The sequence below is a fragment of the Archocentrus centrarchus genome, chromosome 13 (assembly GCF_007364275.1).
Source record: "Archocentrus centrarchus isolate MPI-CPG fArcCen1 chromosome 13, fArcCen1, whole genome shotgun sequence".
Taxonomy (NCBI): domain Eukaryota; kingdom Metazoa; phylum Chordata; class Actinopteri; order Cichliformes; family Cichlidae; genus Archocentrus; species Archocentrus centrarchus.
This window is the reverse complement of record NC_044358.1, coordinates 15,671,442-15,690,662: the sequence shown is the minus strand read 5'-3', so window position 1 is coordinate 15,690,662 and position 19,221 is coordinate 15,671,442. Positions and strand designations below refer to the sequence as shown.

The window sequence follows — 19,221 nt, the reverse complement described above, 5'->3', positions numbered from 1 at the left end:
AGCTGGTTTGGTCAACCGCAAACCCACAAGAAGAAGAAGACGACTGAGCCCTGTAATGCAGCTAATGTGAGCGAAACGTTATTTAATGTATCGGATTACATTTTTTTATTTCTTTCCAATATCCGATCCAGTAATTTAGGCCAGTATCGGACCGATACCAATACTGAATATCAGATCGGCGCATCCCTACCCCTGAGTATCCTCATGTTTGTGTTTAGGTGGAGGCACAGTCACCCTCTACTATGGAGGACACAGAGAATAGAGCTGTGTTTAAATTCCCTTTCACAGTTTGTGTCCTACATAACAGATTCAAGCTGAGTGCACTCATTAGGATTAAAATTTAGATTGGAATAATGTTGTATTCTCATGTATTATTATTTTATATTATTACAATAATATATAATGAGGTTCACTTAGCTTTACACAAAAATAGTTGGTAGAAACATGCTCCAAAGAGCTACTTTTACTTTCTTACTTTAAGTACATTTCAGAGCCTGTACTTTTTTACTTTTACTTAAGAAGTTGAACCACTACTTCAACTTTTATCAGAGTAGTTTTTAACACAAGTACTTGTACTTCTATTTAAGTACAGAATGTCTGTACTTTTGCCACCTCTGTTGCTTTGTAGTAGTTTGAGGTAAAGTGAAGTTTGTTTGAAATTGATTAGCTCCAGCTTGATTGCCTAAGGCTCAGGAGAAGCTGTGGAGAACATTATGCTGCCTGTAACATCATTGAGCATGACCAGTTTGGTGGTGGGTCAGTGATGGTTTGGGGATGCATACCCATGGAGGGACACACAGGCTAGGCAGTGGCACTCTGACTGCCATTAGGTATCGGGATGAAATCCTTGGACCCATTGTCAGATCCTGGGGTCCTGGGTTCCTCCTGGTGCACAATAATGTCCGGCCTCATATGGAGAGAGTATGCAGGCAGCAGGGTTCTATCCAGAAAAAATTTCACAGGTCGGCACTATCAGACGACCAGGGTGGGTTCCCCTTCAGTACAGAATGGACGACCGTTTGCTAGCAGCAATGGCCACGCTGCTAGCTAACTGTGATGACAGCAATCCATTCCAGTAGCTAACAGCTGAAATTCTCAGCCCAGCATGACAGTACCTCAGCTAGGCGCAGAACCCTGAGGCAGTTCCCACAGGGTGAAGGAATTGATACCACTCAGTGGCCCCCACGCTCGCCTGGCCTAAATCTAATAGTACACCTCTTGGACATTAGGTTTCAGTCTATCTCAGACTGCCCAGGAGCTCTGCAATGCCCTGGTCCAGATCTGGGAGGAGCTCCCCCAGGACACCATCCGTCGTCTCATTAGGAGCATATCCCGACATTGTCAGACATGCATACAAGCATGTGGGGGCCATACAACCTGCTGAATGACTAGCCCACCGCATCTGTTTTTCACTTTTGATTTTCAGGGTGTCTTTGATTGCAGATTATTAATTTTCATTTCCATCAAACGATGTGGCATCCTTTCATTCCTAACACGTTACCCAGTCCATATTAGTTTAGATATACAACTTTTTTTTTTTCCCATTGAGATCTGATATGTTTTTATAGTGTTCTTAAATTTTTTTTAATTTAATTTTGTGGGTGTGTGTGAATGAGAAATCTCTCAAATAATTTAAAAGCTATTATACTATACCCTTTTTATACACTGACTTAATGCAAAGCTCAAACACCCCATGAGTCAGTAGTGTTTGGTCACTGTTCATGAGTATGTAGAAATATGATGAGACATAAATTGGAAACATGAAAACTAATTAACTTTGTAAACAAGATGCCAGTGGAAGCTATTGTGTAAACGAGATGTATTAATCTGTATGACCGACTGTGCTTTTGTAACATTCTGTAGTTGCTCTAATAAATGCATATAAAAGATTATCCTCGTTAAATTAATGGCGCAGAGAAGACCGTTATTTACAACAGCATCAAAACCTGTTTAACTTCTATTTTTTTTTCTTTCCTGTCCTCATATCCCCTTATGTAACGTTTCCAGGGGATCCTGGAGGGTGGAGAATCATTAAATTGCTTTGAATCATCATTGCACACGCAAGTGTATGCCATCAGCTGCAGGAAGACTGCGTTAGTTCCTGGCTAGTTCCGACACTGGCAGGATTTTCCCTGTGTCATTTGGCTCCTGCTTCCTACCCACCCAGCTGCTATCTCGCATCAACACACAGTAAACAATTAAGAGGAACAAATAGTGAGAAACCTGAACTCTGAGTCACCGACGGTGGAGAAACGTCAGAGCTAACAGCCACAAAGGCACAGAACAGGCCCATTCTCCTGGGTAATAAAACACAGCAGTGGCCACCTGTGAGACAGCATGTGCTTACTGATCCTCAGTGTCTTTGCATAAGGCTCGTACCTGGATGCGGATCTTTACAGCAGTGGGAACAAGATATATTGTTTAACCTTTGCTGCAAATTTATACAGCACTGTGTCCAGTGTAACTGATTTGTGTTGCTCCCTGTTGTGAATGTAACTGGGAAACCATTGCGCATTACATTGCTTAGTCATCTGTGTGAAAAGTAACCTTTGCAGCATCCGAGCACTTTTTCAGTCTGTCTACTTACAAATAAAGTTATAATGCTCTGGGTCTTTGCTGCATCTGGACATTCAATAATACATACTGCTCGGGTTATGCATGTGCTCAGAGGTATTTGGAGCCAAGCAGTGACACTGTGGATGCCCCCCCCCGCCCTTCCTTTTTTTAAAATTTAAATACCACTTCTTTCTTCTTCTGCCATTGGAGACTGTGGCAGCACCTAGGCTGTGCTAAGATTAGTCATTCATTCACTCACTCATTCAACCACAATATAGTGTTGGCTACACTAGGGAATAAGTGGTGAGAGTTGTTAATACATTTCAGACACTACATGTATACGCTGCTGCATATTTATACACCGGGTATTTCTAATTATTACTGTGGCTAAAACAGAATATTTGTAGCAGATTTTAGGTCATGAGCACCTTAAACTATGTTGTAATTGGCATATTTCATTGTAAATCAATCTGTCCACTCACTAAATCATGATGGAAACTGCAGCTGTAACTGTGCTATTATATACTGATATTACACATATTAATTATGAATGAAAGTTACCACTTCCTGTTACCCCTTGCAAATATTTCATAAGCAAGTGAGCTACCTAAGAATGTATCAGTAACATATTTACAGTTTAGACTGAGCAACTAAAGGCTCAAATATAGCTCTGCTGTTTAAATCCTGTTAAGAACCCTTTCACCTGGCAGAGGAGGGGATGAGCCATTGCACGGTTGAGGCATTTGAGAATTATTATTCTCACCAGGCATTCTCAATGGTTGGGTAATATTTACAGTTGAGTTTCTGAATGCAGAACGTCTGAATTCCCTGCTCATTTACTGTGTAGTGCCTAATATGATCAAACGGAGCCCTAGAAAAGTTTCAGAATTTGGGATGCCGATTGGACCTCACACACTCACACACGCCTACATTTTCAGAAAATGAGGTTTTCTTAGATCCGGCCATCTGCAAAACATTCTTTGATGTTAATTTACGCCATATTTTTATTTTTATTCAGGATCCCATATTGAAGAAGCATCATTTGACCACTGGTTAACTGCTGAACTGCTTGACCCTGTCATTGCTGTTTGCAGCTATATTTGGCAGTAAGCTTTCCATCTGAGCTTCCTGGGGATATAAGGGCTAAGTTTGTGCATGACACGTGGTGCTATCAAAAGAGGAACTTGTCTTATCTGAAAAAGTTATTTATCTTTTAAGGTGTTCTTTTTTCCATTCTGTAAAAATCTGTTTATGCACTAAAAATGTTATATTAGTGCTTATCAATCTAGAGTTGTTTTTTTTTTTTAATGCATCTTGAATGTGTGGCAGGTCCTAAGGTCTCATAACAAACACGCTGAATCCATTAGCTTGCTTCGGTAATGGGGAGATGATGTTTTCAGTTTTGTTTGATTTTGTTTTAAATTCAGATGATGATGAAGGTTAAATAATTACAGATGAATAAGTGGATTTTTGTAATACTGTGCTGCAGTCACTCTCCACTTAATTAGCATTTGTTCATAATTATTTTGTGGACACACCAAAAATAAAGAAAATTTGATGTCTAAAAATTGCATGGTTGAATGATTGAAACATTTTGGATAACAAAGCAAGTGAAATCAAGCTAAAGCTTTGCTATTCATGTTTCATTTTGTGCTTTGTTCCATAAAAGCCTGCAGGAAAAAAAAAAAAAATCCATAATTCAAAGAGTGTCAGCATAATGATCATTTTCATCCCTTATTAGTGTGTGCACTGTGTAAAGTTTACTTACTCTTATTCTTCCAAAGTGAATTTTACTTTAATTTTACAGAATCAAATTGCATGATTTTTGTTCTATGGGGGAGATTGATGTACTCTTGGCACGGCGGTATCAGTGACGCAGAGTATCTGGTAACTTGACACACGCTGATCAAATGATCAGCACTGTCGCTTTAAGGAATGATCCATTTAGAACAAATGAGGACAGATGTTACTGAAGCAGCGAGTACTTGCGAGCTGCGTGCGTTGTGTCACTGTACAAATAATTTCTGTTTTGTTTCGGTTTTGCTGCTTTGTGATCTTTAAAGACGGCACAAAACTCGAGGCTGGAATTGTCACAAACGCAGGAGCTCTGCAATTGAACTCCCACCACCTCCATCTCCGCTCACATTGATCGGAGTATTAAGAGGATGTACGGCATGTTGCTCTGTGAATGGGAGAGAGAGAGCCAGAGAGAGTATGAGGGGGAGGGAGAGAAGGGAGGGAGAGGGACTGTAGCGTAGTCGTATATGTCAGCCTCAGAAGCTGCGTGGGTCGCTCAGCTCCCTCACGCCATTGTTGTTGTTGTGAATAAGAGAGAACAAAGGACTCCCCGTGCTATGGACCCCTTATACCTTTGTCGGCTCAGCTGTGCTATGATCACACCCTGATGGAATGCTCTTGAAATTAACCATATTAAGGAGCCTAGCAGGCGTTAACTGAGCTGGCACACGGTCACAGAGTCAAGAGGGAAACTGAAGAGAGAACTGAGGCATCATCTAAAGTCCTTCTCATTTTTTTTTTTTTTTTTTGGTCCTGATTTCATGGGCTCATCTGCCTCCTTTTCCGGAGAGTGGCCACTGCTGATAACGTTTCAATCCCTTCTGTGAAGGTTTGGCGTGGACATCGCTGTGGCTTATTTGTTGAACGGGTTGCTGTGGATACTGACGGTAGGGAGGCTGCACTGGAGCCAGAGGCGAAAGTGAACAAGCCGCTTGCTGCAGAGAAAGCCGCTGTCGGAGCGGATGCTGCTGAACCGGGCTAAGCAAGCATGAGATTTATGAACTTCTTTCTGTAAATGCTACGTCCAGTGCAAGAGGCCAAGCTCCATATTAGTACAGTCTTTGCGTCTTGCCAGTTTCTTCCTGGACTTTATGCAGGAGTTCATGGAAGTGGAGGGTGTTAAAAGAAAACATCCTAGCCAGATGTGTTAGCATCGCAGGTCATGTGATTTCTCATGAGGGTTGGGTGAAATGGTGGAGGGTCTGGTAGACCCTGGAGCATCTTTTCCTTTCTGTGGCTGCGTGAACAGAGACGGTTGAATGAGAAAAAGCAATGCGGTCAACAGTAAGTAGCAGTCAAATCTTTTCCAGGCAAAATTTCCTTTGTTTGATTTTTATTGGCTGGCAGTGAATGCCACAGTATTGATTACAACTGTAATTTCCAATGTAAAATTTCATAAGGGGGCAATATCCTACACGGCATGTTTGCTTCACGTTGATGGGAGTGGAAAACAAACATACACATACAGCTGTCTCTGAAGTGGCCAGACTTTGATTCACTTAGACCTCCCTTGCCCCTCCCACCACCTCCATCATCTACACTTACTGCTGACGCTGCTTGTGTGGGTTTGTATGGACATATGAGGCTCTGTGTGGCAGTCAAAGGGCTCTTTCCTCTCCCTGCTGAGCACATGAATGGGAGCAGTGTCAGAGATGGAGGTGCTGATGATTTCAGTGCCTGAAGAGAGCCATAGCCAAAGCCCTTTGCTAGAGGAGTGTAGATTCTATGACAGCGACTTCTACAAGAGTGAGGTAACTAGCGCCCACACACAGTGCCAGGCAACAAAAACCTAGTTGCGCATGTTTTTGGAGTTTAAAAAGATAAGTTAAAAGAACAATCAATTTGAGGTCTTGATAGCTTCGTTTTTCTTAACCTAAGCTGACCTGTTATTTAATTGAAAGGAAAAAAAGGCTTTAATTTCCAAGGATTTTTGTTCTATTGTCAGAAACATGGAGCATGATTTGAACTGTCTTCTCACACCAAAATGCACATTTTAGTCTGTTTTTCTTACACTTTTTTTTTTTATGGTCTTTTGTAACGACATAAGCAGCGTGACTCATTGTAGGCTACGTAGCTGTGGGTACATGTCATGTCTTCATCAACCAGTTTCTCTTTCTGGTACATTATATTTAGCTGTGAAGAGAAACTGTTTGCCAGCAAATGATAATTCCTATTGAAATATTGATTAAACATTTTTTTTTTTTTTATGTTGTGTGTGTTTTTTTTTTTCCCACCTATTATGTGGTTTGAAAGAAAAATCACACTATATTGTTCCCGATCTGACTTCACTGAATTACACCTTCTTTATGTCATGAGACAATGTAGTGATTTCAAGTTTGTGATATTATCTGTTCATTAAGTATGACACTCTTTGAGGTCTTTCCATAGATTTTTGCTGAAACAAGAGTTTTAAACTGATAAATTTGTTTGTCATCTTGTTTGCTTTCCCACAGGTAATCCTGGTGCAGGTAAACCCAGGTGAGGCCTTCACTATTCGACGAGAGGATGGTCAGTTTCAGTATATCACAGGTAAGACGACATGCCGAGTCTAAATTTGAATCAGTATTTTCTAATAGTCCAGGCAGAATGGAGAAGGAGAAGTCTGTCTTTTATTTTTTTTTATATATATATATATATATATATATATATATATATATATATATATATATATATATATATATATATATATATATATTTTCCCACCAGTCTACTACACAGACCAACGAAGGGTGGAAGTGCTCCTGTGATAAGCAAACTCCTGAAATTAAAGTTAAGCATCATAACTGGATAGTTTTATTCAACATTAATGTCTCACTTAGTATAGTTGGAAATTAATCATTCTCTCAGCTGTATTCCTTGATGCTGAAATGTGTCATGCTTGTTTTAACAGCTTATTTTGAATCAAAGACTTAAAATTAATCCACAAAAAGGAGCAAAAGTTCGTTCTCCATTTAACCAGCTGCTTTTACACAGCTGTGCTTCACACTCACGGTTGCTAAGCGACATGAGCTACGCAGAGGTGAGGGCAGGTGACGCTGATATGAAGGCTAGCCGCTCACTTCCGGCCTTTGAGGTCTTTGTGGGCTGCGAAGGACGTGGGCCGGGTCCTTCGAACGATGTGGCCGCTGAATTTTTGACATCGTGCGTCGATATAATCTGTATGCCTGGAACTCGTGCACTGAGAAACGTTCCACGGTGCAAAGTGCGATTAAAATGCGTTAAAAATTTTAATTTGTTAATTTCCCCGTAGTTAATTAATCGAAATTAACGCGTTAAAGTCCCACCCCTAATATATATATATAAAATATAATATAAAGTTTTTTTTTTTTTTTTTTTAACCCGCTGGATGTATTTGACTCATGATTATTCATTAGTGCATGGAATGGAAACAAAAACTGTTATTTTCTCAATTAAGGCACACCATATGTTTCTAGCCTTAAAAAATTAAAGCAGTTCATACTATGGCATCTGTTAATCTATTTTCAGAACACGACCTTTTCCTCAGCATTTTAAAAAGAGATAATCAAGCATGGTGTTTGACTTTGTAATTTTCTGTATACATAATGCAGCAACAGTGTTTGATCAAAATTTAATTCAAGTTTCAGCATCACCTGCTACATATTAATGCACATAAAGGGTTACAGCATCCTTTTGCAGCAGAAATCAGCAGTAGGTGATGAAAAATAAGGCACCTAAACAACTGATGCTTGACTGAAGAGCCTTTTTGTTTGGCAGGTGGTAGAGGAGGCGTGGCTGTGGGATAATCACATTAATTTTCACTCCAGTCATTTGTTCTTGTAACATTTAATCACATGTGCAAAGAGACTGTGTTCAAAGAAAAATGAAAGTCGGAAAGTTTGCATAAACACAGACTTGAAAACTAGACTTATATGATTAGTGGGTTAGAAGGGTAAGTTGAGCCTAAAGCCTGTGTTTTCAGTTCACAAAGGTAGCCTGGCTATAGCACCATGGTGACTTACGCTCATAGCATTATCTCATTTGCATCAAAAATGTTGCATTTTACTTGCATTCCTCTGATAATTCCCCTGATTGGAGTAGACGGTGCTCAGCTGATTCACTTTGTGCGAATAAGAGCCTAATGGTGCGTCAGACTCCCCCTTTTATGCGAGCAGGCACGGATGCTGAAGCAGAAAGCCTGGATTAACAGAGAAAGTGGATAACCACTGCGATCGAACCCGTTATTTCCAATTCTGGTCTTAGGTTTTGTTGAGCCAGTTAACACAAAGAAAGCCTGGCTGTTGCTCTGTCGTATACCTCTCAGGTTTTTTTTACTGTACATTTTTGTGTGTTGTTTTTATAGAAGACCATATACTCGCAGACATCAGCTCTTTAATAAATCAAAATTTTACAAAGCTAACTTCATGTTTTGCAGGCGTTGCTGTAATTCTGATAATTCTACTTGTATGTTTATCCCTGAGGTCACGGTTGGGTGGTGGCATAATATTTTTCACCGTTATGGAAGTAAATGGGGTGTAAAAATTACTGTAGGAGGGTTACATTGAATCACAGATTTGCAGAAGTGTTAAAGTGCTTGATGAGTTTGTGTTTCTCAGGTTATGTTAGTGTAATCTGATTAACGAGGATCTTTTTCTTCTCTAGTTTCAGTTATTTCCTTCATGCGGAGCCATTCATCTGTGTTTTTTTTTTCCTTTGCTTTGAAAGAAGAGGGTGTTGGTCGGGAGGCAGTGACGTATTTTTTCAGAAATGATATCAGGATGGCAGTCATGTGTCAGAGCTCTCAGCTTACTCAGTGGCATAATTGCATCTTATGGTTCCAGTCACTACAGAGACTACTTTGAAGAATCTCTTTATATAAGATGTTTTTAGGAGAAATCTCATTGATTCACATTCTGTAATAGCCCTCACATGCCTTTGTGTGCATGAAAGTGTGTTGTGTTTACTGTAATCATGCTTTCTGTTTGCACCTTCCATTAAAACGTCTCTTCCTGCTTTACGAGCTTCCAATTTAAGTGAAGGGGGCAAAACCGACACTTTCTCCTTGCTTTTCAAACCATATCCTAAACTTTGTTTCTGAAGTTAATGAGAGGCTTCAGCAGTCTGAGATTGACGAATCAAATGGGACTCTTCCAGAGTTACTGTGGTTTCAGTGTAAAGTTTCTTCTTTTATTCTTGCAGACAGTGTTTGCCTCGTGAATCTGGCAGGGAGATGGTAACACAAAGATTCCTTCTGAAAACCGCAGTTAGTTTGGAAGGTATCCGCTTGACTTGTCAAACTCAGACTGCTGAAGGCCCTTATTACTTTTGCTGAACTTTAGAAGTGAGCTTTCCTTTGATCAGAGCCTGCAGACTTTGTCCCTCATCACTTAAATCACAAGCACATACGGATGTGATCTCTGGCTATTATGAGGAGGAGCAGTGATTAAAGCAAGCAGAACCGGTTTGTGCACTCATACCATCACATGTTTACAGTTTTTTAGAAGTGTTAACAATTCCCCAATAAGTACACTAAACAGAAAGCGATCAACATGTAGTATTTGTAGGAATCTAACATGATAAATACTTGAAGTTGGTATTTTTTTTTCCTCTTTATATTTTCCTGCCTCATCTCATTAAACATACATTGTCCTGATGGGTGCTGCCTCCGTAATCTATATCATAATGTAAAATAAACATATGGCATAATTACAGTGTTTAGTAGAGGAGTTAGGGCAAAAGATCTTTGAGTAAGATGTGTTACTCATTCTTATTTATCCTGACAGCAGTCATTTCCTTTTTCACAATTGTTTGTGATTGCGCTGGCTTTGTGACAGCAACAATGAAGTCTAGCTCTAATGTGTTGCTGACAGCATGAAGGGGGGTAAAAAAAAAAAAGTGCTGGAGTATTTGTAGGAGGGAGAGTTGTGGGATCATAATTATAAATGATAAATTGTAGTTGCCTGGAGAAAACATTGATCTGAAAATGATTTGCTTTGTTTATGGTTTGGTACGCGGGACATCCTGCCCTGTTTTGACTTTTTGGTTAGTCTTTTTTTTTATTTATTTTTTTTTTTTTGTGCTCACAGCTGCTTTTTTTTTTTTTTTGTCTTTTTCAAATTATGAATTTGATATAAGGAAAATAAAGATGTTAACATTGCATTAGTTGGCATGTGAATAATGTTTGATATTTGTGACCTCAGTAAAGGCATTCAGCATCGTAGGACAGATTTAATGATCTCTGTATAGACCCATGTTTACTGTCTCACTGTGGGAAGAAGCTGGTGTGTCTGGGACTTTGGTCTATACCATCTGGCTTAAAGAATGACTATGAGATAACATTCACCATGGATCCATATTTAGATGACAAAGGAGTGATAAAGTGGTGCTGCCCAGCCAGGAAACCATAATACAGTGTGTTCGCACCAGGGGCTCTTCTCCCTACTCCCGTCTACTGAGTTCTCACACCAGCCCCCCATTATGAGCTGAGTAAACCTTCCTAATAGGGAGCAAGCATGCATAGTTTTTCCATCAGAGGAGAAACAAGTAGCTGAGAGGTGCCACATAGATCAGTGTGACTGCTACTAACTGGCCTGTCACAGGGTGCACTCATCTCTCTGTGACGTGAATAGAGGGATGACTCACCGCTTGCAGTGCAAGGAGGGAGGAAGAAGAGTGTGTATGTGTGCGTGTGTGTCTGTTTGTGCATGCAGGCGTGCATGCATGCATGCATGTATGCACTGGTTGATTGATTTATTTTTCTCCCCTTGTTGTGCGTTCACAACATCTGTGTTTACTGGAGTGCCGGACGTGCACGTGTACGCTTCCATCGTTAACCCTAGTGTGTGCTGACAAGACAGCATGACGGTGTTGCAAAGCCAGAATGATCTGGTTTACACTTTATTTGAGATTTGCTTTATCCCACATCGATTTGTGTAGTCATATATTCGCATATTTTTAGCAGCTGAATGTACATAATTTCTGCGTGTTAGGGCATGACAGCCTGCTTGATAGGAACATCCAGTCTTGTTAAATGTAATTTATAGAAGGCATTTGCCTTTTGCTGGAGGCGGGACCTTAGGCAAAGGATCCTTGGCGTGGCCATTTACCCTCCTTGTGTTGGCTAGTCTCCTTGCCCCAAGGATACAAATGGGCATACCCTCATAGGTTCAGCCCACCACTCCCTATTTTGGCCTTTCTTCATCTACTTCTAGATGCCAAATCTGCATCACTGGAATCTGTAGCCACCTGATAAGCTTGGTGACTGATGAGGCAAGTCAGCATCGGAACCACTAGGTTGATTAGATCCACTTTTTTTATGTGACATAGCCTTGCGGTGATTCACCGTCACTTTGGATGATTCAGTCTGTGGTTTATAGCATAAAGCACTATCTAGTTCCACTGGGCTTATTGAGCCTGATAATGATTTGCCTTTTTCCACAAAAAAAAAAAAAAAAAAATCAGTCATTTTGGCATCGTGACAGGAAGCTAAAAATAGTGTGAACAGACCTTCATGTTACTATGTGCAGACACACACCTTACTCATTTTGTAGCCATGTTCGCAGTTTGATTGTTCAGTCTTTCTGCTTATGTGTTCCTTATATCTGCTGAGGCTGCCTCATAGCTATGAAACATTTCATTTGATTTCTGATGATCTCCAGGAAGTTACGGCTATAATATCCCGTGTCTATACTGCCAATAATGGTCTAGTCTGTCTTTTAAGAAGCTCTACAATAAACTTTTCCCATGATTTGTTTTTAGGATTGAGCTGATTTGATCCACTTCACTTAGCGTGCAGTATCATCAGCTTGAATTGTTTGAGCCTGTTAGCGCCTAGTTACCCTCAGAAAAACACATTTGCAGAGAGGCTCCCCTAGTTGGCATTTATACAACATTACTTACAGCATATATGTAAACTGTCACAGTGTTTACGTCTACAGAAGTAAAAAAGGGATTAAGGTAGAAGGACCTCCTGTATTCATCCTGTCTTGAATGGCTTTCTGTCCCCGCCTCATTTCCCAACACCGCGTTTAAATTTATGTACAGTCTGTGACGTAGCCTACGCGAGTGGCTGACACCATTGCTGCTATTTATACTGCCTGTACTGCTCTGCATTTTTGACACGGTTTGTCTCTTGAAATATAACATTTTCTGCCAGTCCATTTGGAAAAAATGTCTCAGAAAAGAAGTGGCCAAAAATGCATAGGAGGAAACAGTGATACTGAACAGGCCAGTCATAGTTGTCGTGGGCGATGTGTAGTTTCATTTCTAGGTAAGTACGCTTCAAGTGACAAGATAATTTAAGGCTTCATAAGGGTTTGGGGTTACAGCGTAGAACTATAAATCCCACGCTGCTCAGACCCTTGGAGTGAGTTTATATTGTAGCTAGTGGGTAGCTTGGACCATCATAAAACAGTTGGCCCCAGGATGCTGGTGGTATAGGCACTGAACAGCCAGCAGTCAGCCCATTATTTTAACTGGGAAGACACATACATTTGGATGGGCTCATATGATATCATTTAAGATTAAAACCCATGTGGACAGTTGTGGATGGACTTTTCTCGCCCACGGCACCCTCTCCCAAACCAAAGTCATCACATATGGTTTACAGGATTGGGCTGCAAACATCAAACACATTAGCACTTTCTTTTTATGCTCATCACCTCCCCCATCTAACTCCAAGGACATGTACACAAACATGTGCATGCATATCGTTCATTCACAGCTTCTGCAGTGAGTAGCTCTAAGAATGACTGAGCTTGTGACTCATTCTCCCACTGCTGTGTTGATACCAAGGGAAAGGGAGAAAGGGTGAAGGGGATGATGAAAGATTTTTTGTTGTTGTTGTTTTGTTTTTCATTTCAGTTTAGCAGGGCTGGCGTGTCCAGAGCAAGCTTGCTGCGTGTCTCTTAAGCTGTGTTTGTGTTTCTCAAATTGTCATATCTGGCTTCATGAGGTTATGTTAGGAAACTGGTATTAAAGTGAAATCTTTATTTCCTGGACATAGTCGGATAATTCATGATTTTTTTTTTTTTTTAAAAAGTGCCCCCTGTAGTCATGGCCCTTCTCTTGCTCTGGTTTAGTCTGGCTTAGAGCTGCATCAGCCTCTGATGTTCTGTAATAAGCACAAGCATGAAGGTTACTGACTCCCTCCCATCCTGTAAACGTCATTCATACCGGTGGGGGTTGCAAGAACCACACAGATCCCTCAGCGTATTAGGATATCAGACAAACTTTACAAATACCTAAGAAAAATGTGTTTTTGTTAAAATGTCTGGTTTACACACTGATCACCCCAGACAGCTGTTTCCCCCCTCTTCTCCTCTCCTCCTCCATCCGGCTGGATTGGTGATGGTTGGATGCTGGCGGGCATATTTTGGATCAGCAGCGTGTCTGAGGACGGCTGTACACATGCAGGCTCTGTAATCTGATGATAAAATGTTGCGCTTGTTGCAAATTACTGCCTTCTTAATTTGATGAAAGATAGCTCCTGCCTGCAAGAAAAATGTGCCATATCATGCAAAAAAAAAGGAACAATTTGCTGCAGTGTCATCACTAAAAATTCAGGTTATGGTTTTAAGTTGTAATTATTACTTTTTGGGATTATTGACAGTTCAGTACTTAGTCTCTTTCGCTTGCATGACTGTAATTATTTTCCATTGTCAGTAAGTCTGCTTGCATTCCCTTGCCTACCCTCACTCTCCTCTTTATTTGCCAATGGAGACAATTTATTAGCTTTAATTAATGATCAAGCCCACTCCATCTTTATAGGTGCAAAGTTCATCATGTTGCCAGTGAGAGCTCATTGAGAGCACCCACATGAAAATGCTCACTATTGTCCCCTCCGTGTGCTTGCCTGGATTTTTACACTCTTCTCTTAACCCAGACAGGCTCCACGTAGCTTATCTACTCTGCTTCTTTGTAGTTTCCAAATGTAATTGAGGGTTCATTTGTACATCTGATTAAACCTGACGCTGTGCTTGGATTGGAGCCATTATATCAACGCCACATCTGCCAAGTTTCCTCTTTTTGCAGTATGCGTGTGAAGTCCCACTTGACTGTGTTTGTTGTGGTCTGTATCCATTTTAAGATGAGAGGAAACAGGTGGGTGCTCAGAGTGGCCTCGGCTCATCTTTGTATATGTGTTTGTGAACATGTATGTGGCCTTTTTTCTTTCTTTTTCTCCTGGAGGAATGCAGTTTTCTTTCTTTCATGTGGCCACTTCCTCTAGAAGGCTGGCACTCCACGGCCACGTCAGCACAGCCAGTGCTTGGGTTGAGTCAAGGGGAAGGGGAGGGGGATGTGGCCCTTTTTTTTTTTTTTTTCCTGATCTCTGTCAGCACTCGTGCGTCACTTTGATGTAAAAAGAGTGGGTGCCCCCCCCCCCCCCCCCCCCCCCATTTTCCACCCCGCTTCTCACAGTGTGGTCTCCCATCCTGCCTCTTTTACCTTGTACTTTCTACCCCGTGCACGCCAGGTTGTTACACACAGAGCTTTTCATTCAGTACGAACGACGTATAGCATGCTGATGAGATTAATCAGATTTCCTGTTCCTCAGCATCGGCGGCACTAACTGAAAGTGCTTTAGGCAGTTGTTAGGCAGATGCGCCGCTAAGTACTGTTTGGCATGAGCATCTTTCTTAAAAGTGAGCAGAGTTAACAGTGCACACTTTGAACTCCCACTCAAATTATATTGTAATCTGAAATCATTGATGGCTGAGCCAGTGTGGCTGCCTTCATTCAGGCAGAGTTCTCCCATGTTACCTGAATTTTTGTCCTCAGAGACCCTGTGTTCTTAGGTAGGGAAATGACTCACTGCCTGTTTGCCCTTTTGATTTCAGTAACAAGGCCTATCTTCTGTCTTATTCAAGAAAGTTTATTAGCAGGGAGCAGGTGCCCTGCAAAATCATGGGCTTACGTAGTCATGCCTCCTGGAGGCTACTTCTGATGCATGTAGGCTTGGCTCGGTACACTGGGTCAGTAGAGTAAGTTCACTGCTGTGCTCTGCAAAATTCTTGTCTGTATTTTTATGTTTTTGTAAACACTTTAAAGCCTATAATACCAGACACCGGATGTGAGTATGATGTGATTCTAGGAGCCGTCTTTTCTTTGTAAACTGATACAAACTCCTCATAATCAGATATAGATTAATATAAGCCTCGCTTTCTCTCTGCATGCACCTTTACCATCTGCATGATTTTTCTCCCCTCGCACATTTCTCCCACAGCCTGTTTAATGATATTTAAACACTGAAATCATCAGATTTATTTCCATTCCTGACAGCAAAGCTGTGCTGCGTTTACACACAGGTTCACCTGTGCAGATGGACTCTGCTGTGTCAGCTTCAATGGTGCATCACTACAAAACTCGCTATAATGCCCGCCACTGTGTTAAGCTGCTGAGTACAGCAGTGATCTCTGGACCCGAGTCATTTTATGTTGAGGTGTTCGATGTTTACACTTAACTAAATGCTACTGCAGTCTAAAGCAGCAGCCTCCATGGTCCAGCCTTCATGAATGTCTCTTTTTTTTTCTTTTTTTTTTCTTTTTAAAGTTGTTGTTTTAACTTGGTGCTGAATGGTGCATGTACGAGCAGCAATGTTTCTGTTATTTGTCCTTAATGGTGGTGAGAATATCTGAAGCGGGCTGGCTGGCAAACTGGCAGCTGTCCCTATTTGTTCTCTAACTTGCTGTTAATCTTCCTTGAGAGCTGGAGGCTGGACTTTAGTGCTGAGGGAGGGCTGTGCAAGGTGAGGTGTTAGTGGGAGTGCGGGAGGCTATAGTCAAAGACCCGTTATGGCTGCTCATTTAGAATAGCTTTCTCTGCTTATTCCTCTTTTGAGGAAATGAGTGAAGGCGCTTCATCAGGCAGCTTCCTCAGAGGTCTGTGTATCTAGCGAATCCCTTTTTGCTCTCCTGCATGACATCTGGCATAGGGGTTTTTGTCTTAGGTTTGTAAGAAGAGAAATGTGTGAATGTGCAAACTTGGCTCAGAGGTCACTCGCTCTTTCTTTCTCCAAGGCTTTCTGCTGAGCTGTCTCTTCTCTGAGCTGAGCTAAGCCGTTGAACTGGCCCCCACAACAGAGCACGAAACTTTGTTCCTCAGCACTTTTGTAAAGTGGTTTTCTTGCATTTGCCAGTATTTTTAAAAATGCATTTCTTGGCCTTTTTTTAACTCATAGGTATTAAGAAAATACTCAGTGAAAATGCATCTGGTTTAGAAGAGCAAATCACATGTGTGGGGATATTCCTCCTATAGAGGTGTACGAGGCTGCTTTAGTTAAAATTGCCAGAGCGTGTTTATCCTAAGTGACTATATGTGAGAGGATTTTATGACTTAGACTTTAACTTCAGGAACTCTATTTATCTCTGTAGAAGTTTTAAGGTGATTGGCAATTTATTTACAGAAGACTATACACAACAAAACCGTATCCCTTTTAATTTAAAAATGTTCAAAATTTGGGACTCTGGGTCAGTTTTGGATCACTTATTAACTGCTGTGTGATGTGTCCTAAATGTGCTACATTTCTGGATTGTGGTTCTGGTTTGCCGTAGCTGTTGGGCTTGTATTACATTTAAGCCCCGTGTATAAGTGTGTGTAACTGAAAACAGCCTTTATCCCAAGGGAAGGTGTTTGATCTTGTTCCTGCCTGTCGTCTTCGTAGGTCCTGCTCAGGTTCCCATGATGTCTCCAAATGGTTCAGTGCCTCCAATCTATGTGCCTCCTGGATACATTTCACAGGTAGCCATTCATATGCTATTTCCCAGTGTTTCTGATTGACATCAGTCTGAGAGCAGCTTTGATATCTGCTTCCCATGCCATTGTTTTCCCCTCCTCAGATCATAGAAGAGAATGGAGTGCGGCGGGTTCTGGTTTTACCTCAGCAACCAGAGTTCCACCCAGGGGGACACTCCCCTCTCCACCATCCTCCTCCTCCACCCCATGCCCACATACCTGCCTTCATCCCACACCCTGCCATGATGCCCCCTCCACATCACCTGTACACAGGCATGCCAGGGGGCGTGGGTGACATGAGCTCCCAGTACATCTCGCAGTACCATCCAGCTCATATTTACTCGGAGCAGGGTGAGTTGTTCTCAGCACTTTATTTGGACAGTCTAGTTATACAGTCAGGGCACGTCTTAGTCTTTCAGTTGCTTAATCTTAGGGGGAATTACCTCATTGTGCATTTGTGTGTCCTTCTTATAATAATGTGAGTTTGTGTCTTTGCTGGTATTGCTTCAGTCTCTGCAGATTCTCACTCCCAACATGGACGTACGGCGTTGGTTCACAGAGATGACAGAACTAGCAAAACGCATGAACGTCTGCAGAAGAAACTTAAGGAGCGTCAAGGAGGTGGAGGAGGAGGGCAGGTGAAGGACAGCCCTCCCTCGTCGCCACAGAAGTCCTGCAGCAGTCCCCCTGCGGTGGACATTCATAACGGTATTGGAGGGAAAGGGCCGGAGGCAGAGCAGGGGCAACTTAGGCATACAGTGTCCTCTCCTGGCAAGCAGACAGGCAAGCGAAAAATCAGAGAGTCAGCAGGTAAGAGCATGAAAGGGTGGAGGTCTATCATAGTTTATATTATGGACAATTAATAGCTGGGCAATAATTATACTATTTAATCAGTCAGGTTTTAAAGTGCAGGAAAAAATAATTTCACATTGTAGCAAATTGCATGAGGTCACAATCTAGAAGTGATCTCCTACTAACAAAACAAGGTATTTTTAAAAGTCATCCAAGTATCAGTTACTTAGAAATATCTTTGATTGTGGCTGAACTCCTCATCTGACTCTTTTCTTCAAGCTCCAAGGCAGCAAACGTACTGAAGGTTGTTCTGAAATCATGAATTTCAAAGAAGTTTGACATTTTCAGAGTAATTTTAATAGAACTGACACATTCTGTGTTGGCTCAGCATGCATAAAGTAATTCAGTGTTAAATAAATAAATTTATTAAATTGATTATTAAACTGTGCAAGAAGCATACAGGCATGGCATTCGTAGGCGGGTAGATAATCTATCATAAACAAACACGAGCAAAGAATGAAGTCGGTCTTGCCTATTAAAATATTACCTGACACATTATTTGTCATTAATCACTTTGTTTTATTTGGGTTTCATTTCTTCTTCTCTCTTCAGAGCTCGACAAGGAGGCTCAGGCCTTACAGGCGCTCTTGAGCACCATCAATAAACCAGCGGTTGGTGTTCCTTTGTATCTTCCAGTGTATATATATATATATATTTTTTTTTTTTTAAGATCTAATAATGCAGTTTTCATGATTTTATGTGATTCAATTAACACTGTTCACAAAACTGAAAACTGTAATGATACTACTGTGTTGCATCATTAAACATTCTATTAACATCCGTGATGAATTCTCACTCGGCATCTTGCTAATGGAGTCAGACCCGCTGACTAACGTCCATGTGGGGATTTGTATTCCCCAGCGTGCCGCAGCATCTACGCGAGCGCTCAAAGGTTCGGATTTGCTTTGGACTAAACAGATTTCCCCCCACCCCCCAGCTCTCGCATGCTTACGTTACATGCTCGAGAAAGACATTTGTTTTCCACCAAAATGCAAGATTAAATGTCAGATTTGCAAAATAATCTGATTGAAATATTCATGCGAGATATGCAGACTTATTATTTTAAATAACTACTAAAAAATTCTGTTAGGTTCCCGGCAGCTTTTTAGATAGATGACGAAGAGAGAGACTGGAGTGCAACAGCAGCTGGATGGGAATTAGTAGAACTGCAAATAGAATTTGCTTGACCTTATAAGATAAGATTTGTCATACGCTGTTGGTACAGTCTGAGCTCCTTGTAAAAGTAGTGAGACAACATACGGGTCTGTTACGCGACTGAGAATCAAACTATGGTAAGGAAAAGGACTGAGGTGGCCCCACGGGGCG

The 19,221-nt window shown here is 41.3% G+C and overlaps 1 protein-coding gene across 3 annotated transcripts in view; it reads left to right on the top strand.

Annotated features, from left to right (window-relative positions):
* The window catches only part of fndc3a (fibronectin type III domain containing 3A), a 51,833-nt gene that overhangs the window by 16,245 nt on the left and 16,367 nt on the right, over positions 1-19,221 (top strand). For 2 of the 3 annotated variants that reach the window (XM_030745200.1, XM_030745199.1), the window contains exons 3-7: positions 6,807-6,882; positions 16,973-17,049; positions 17,148-17,394; positions 17,554-17,853; positions 18,448-18,506. In XM_030745200.1, coding sequence (XP_030601060.1) covers positions 6,807-6,882; positions 16,973-17,049; positions 17,148-17,394; positions 17,554-17,853; positions 18,448-18,506 — 759 coding nt within the window. The remainder of the gene's footprint in view (positions 1-6,806; positions 6,883-16,972; positions 17,050-17,147; positions 17,395-17,553; positions 17,854-18,447; positions 18,507-19,221) is intronic. The other variant, XM_030745201.1, reaches the window with a different exon arrangement.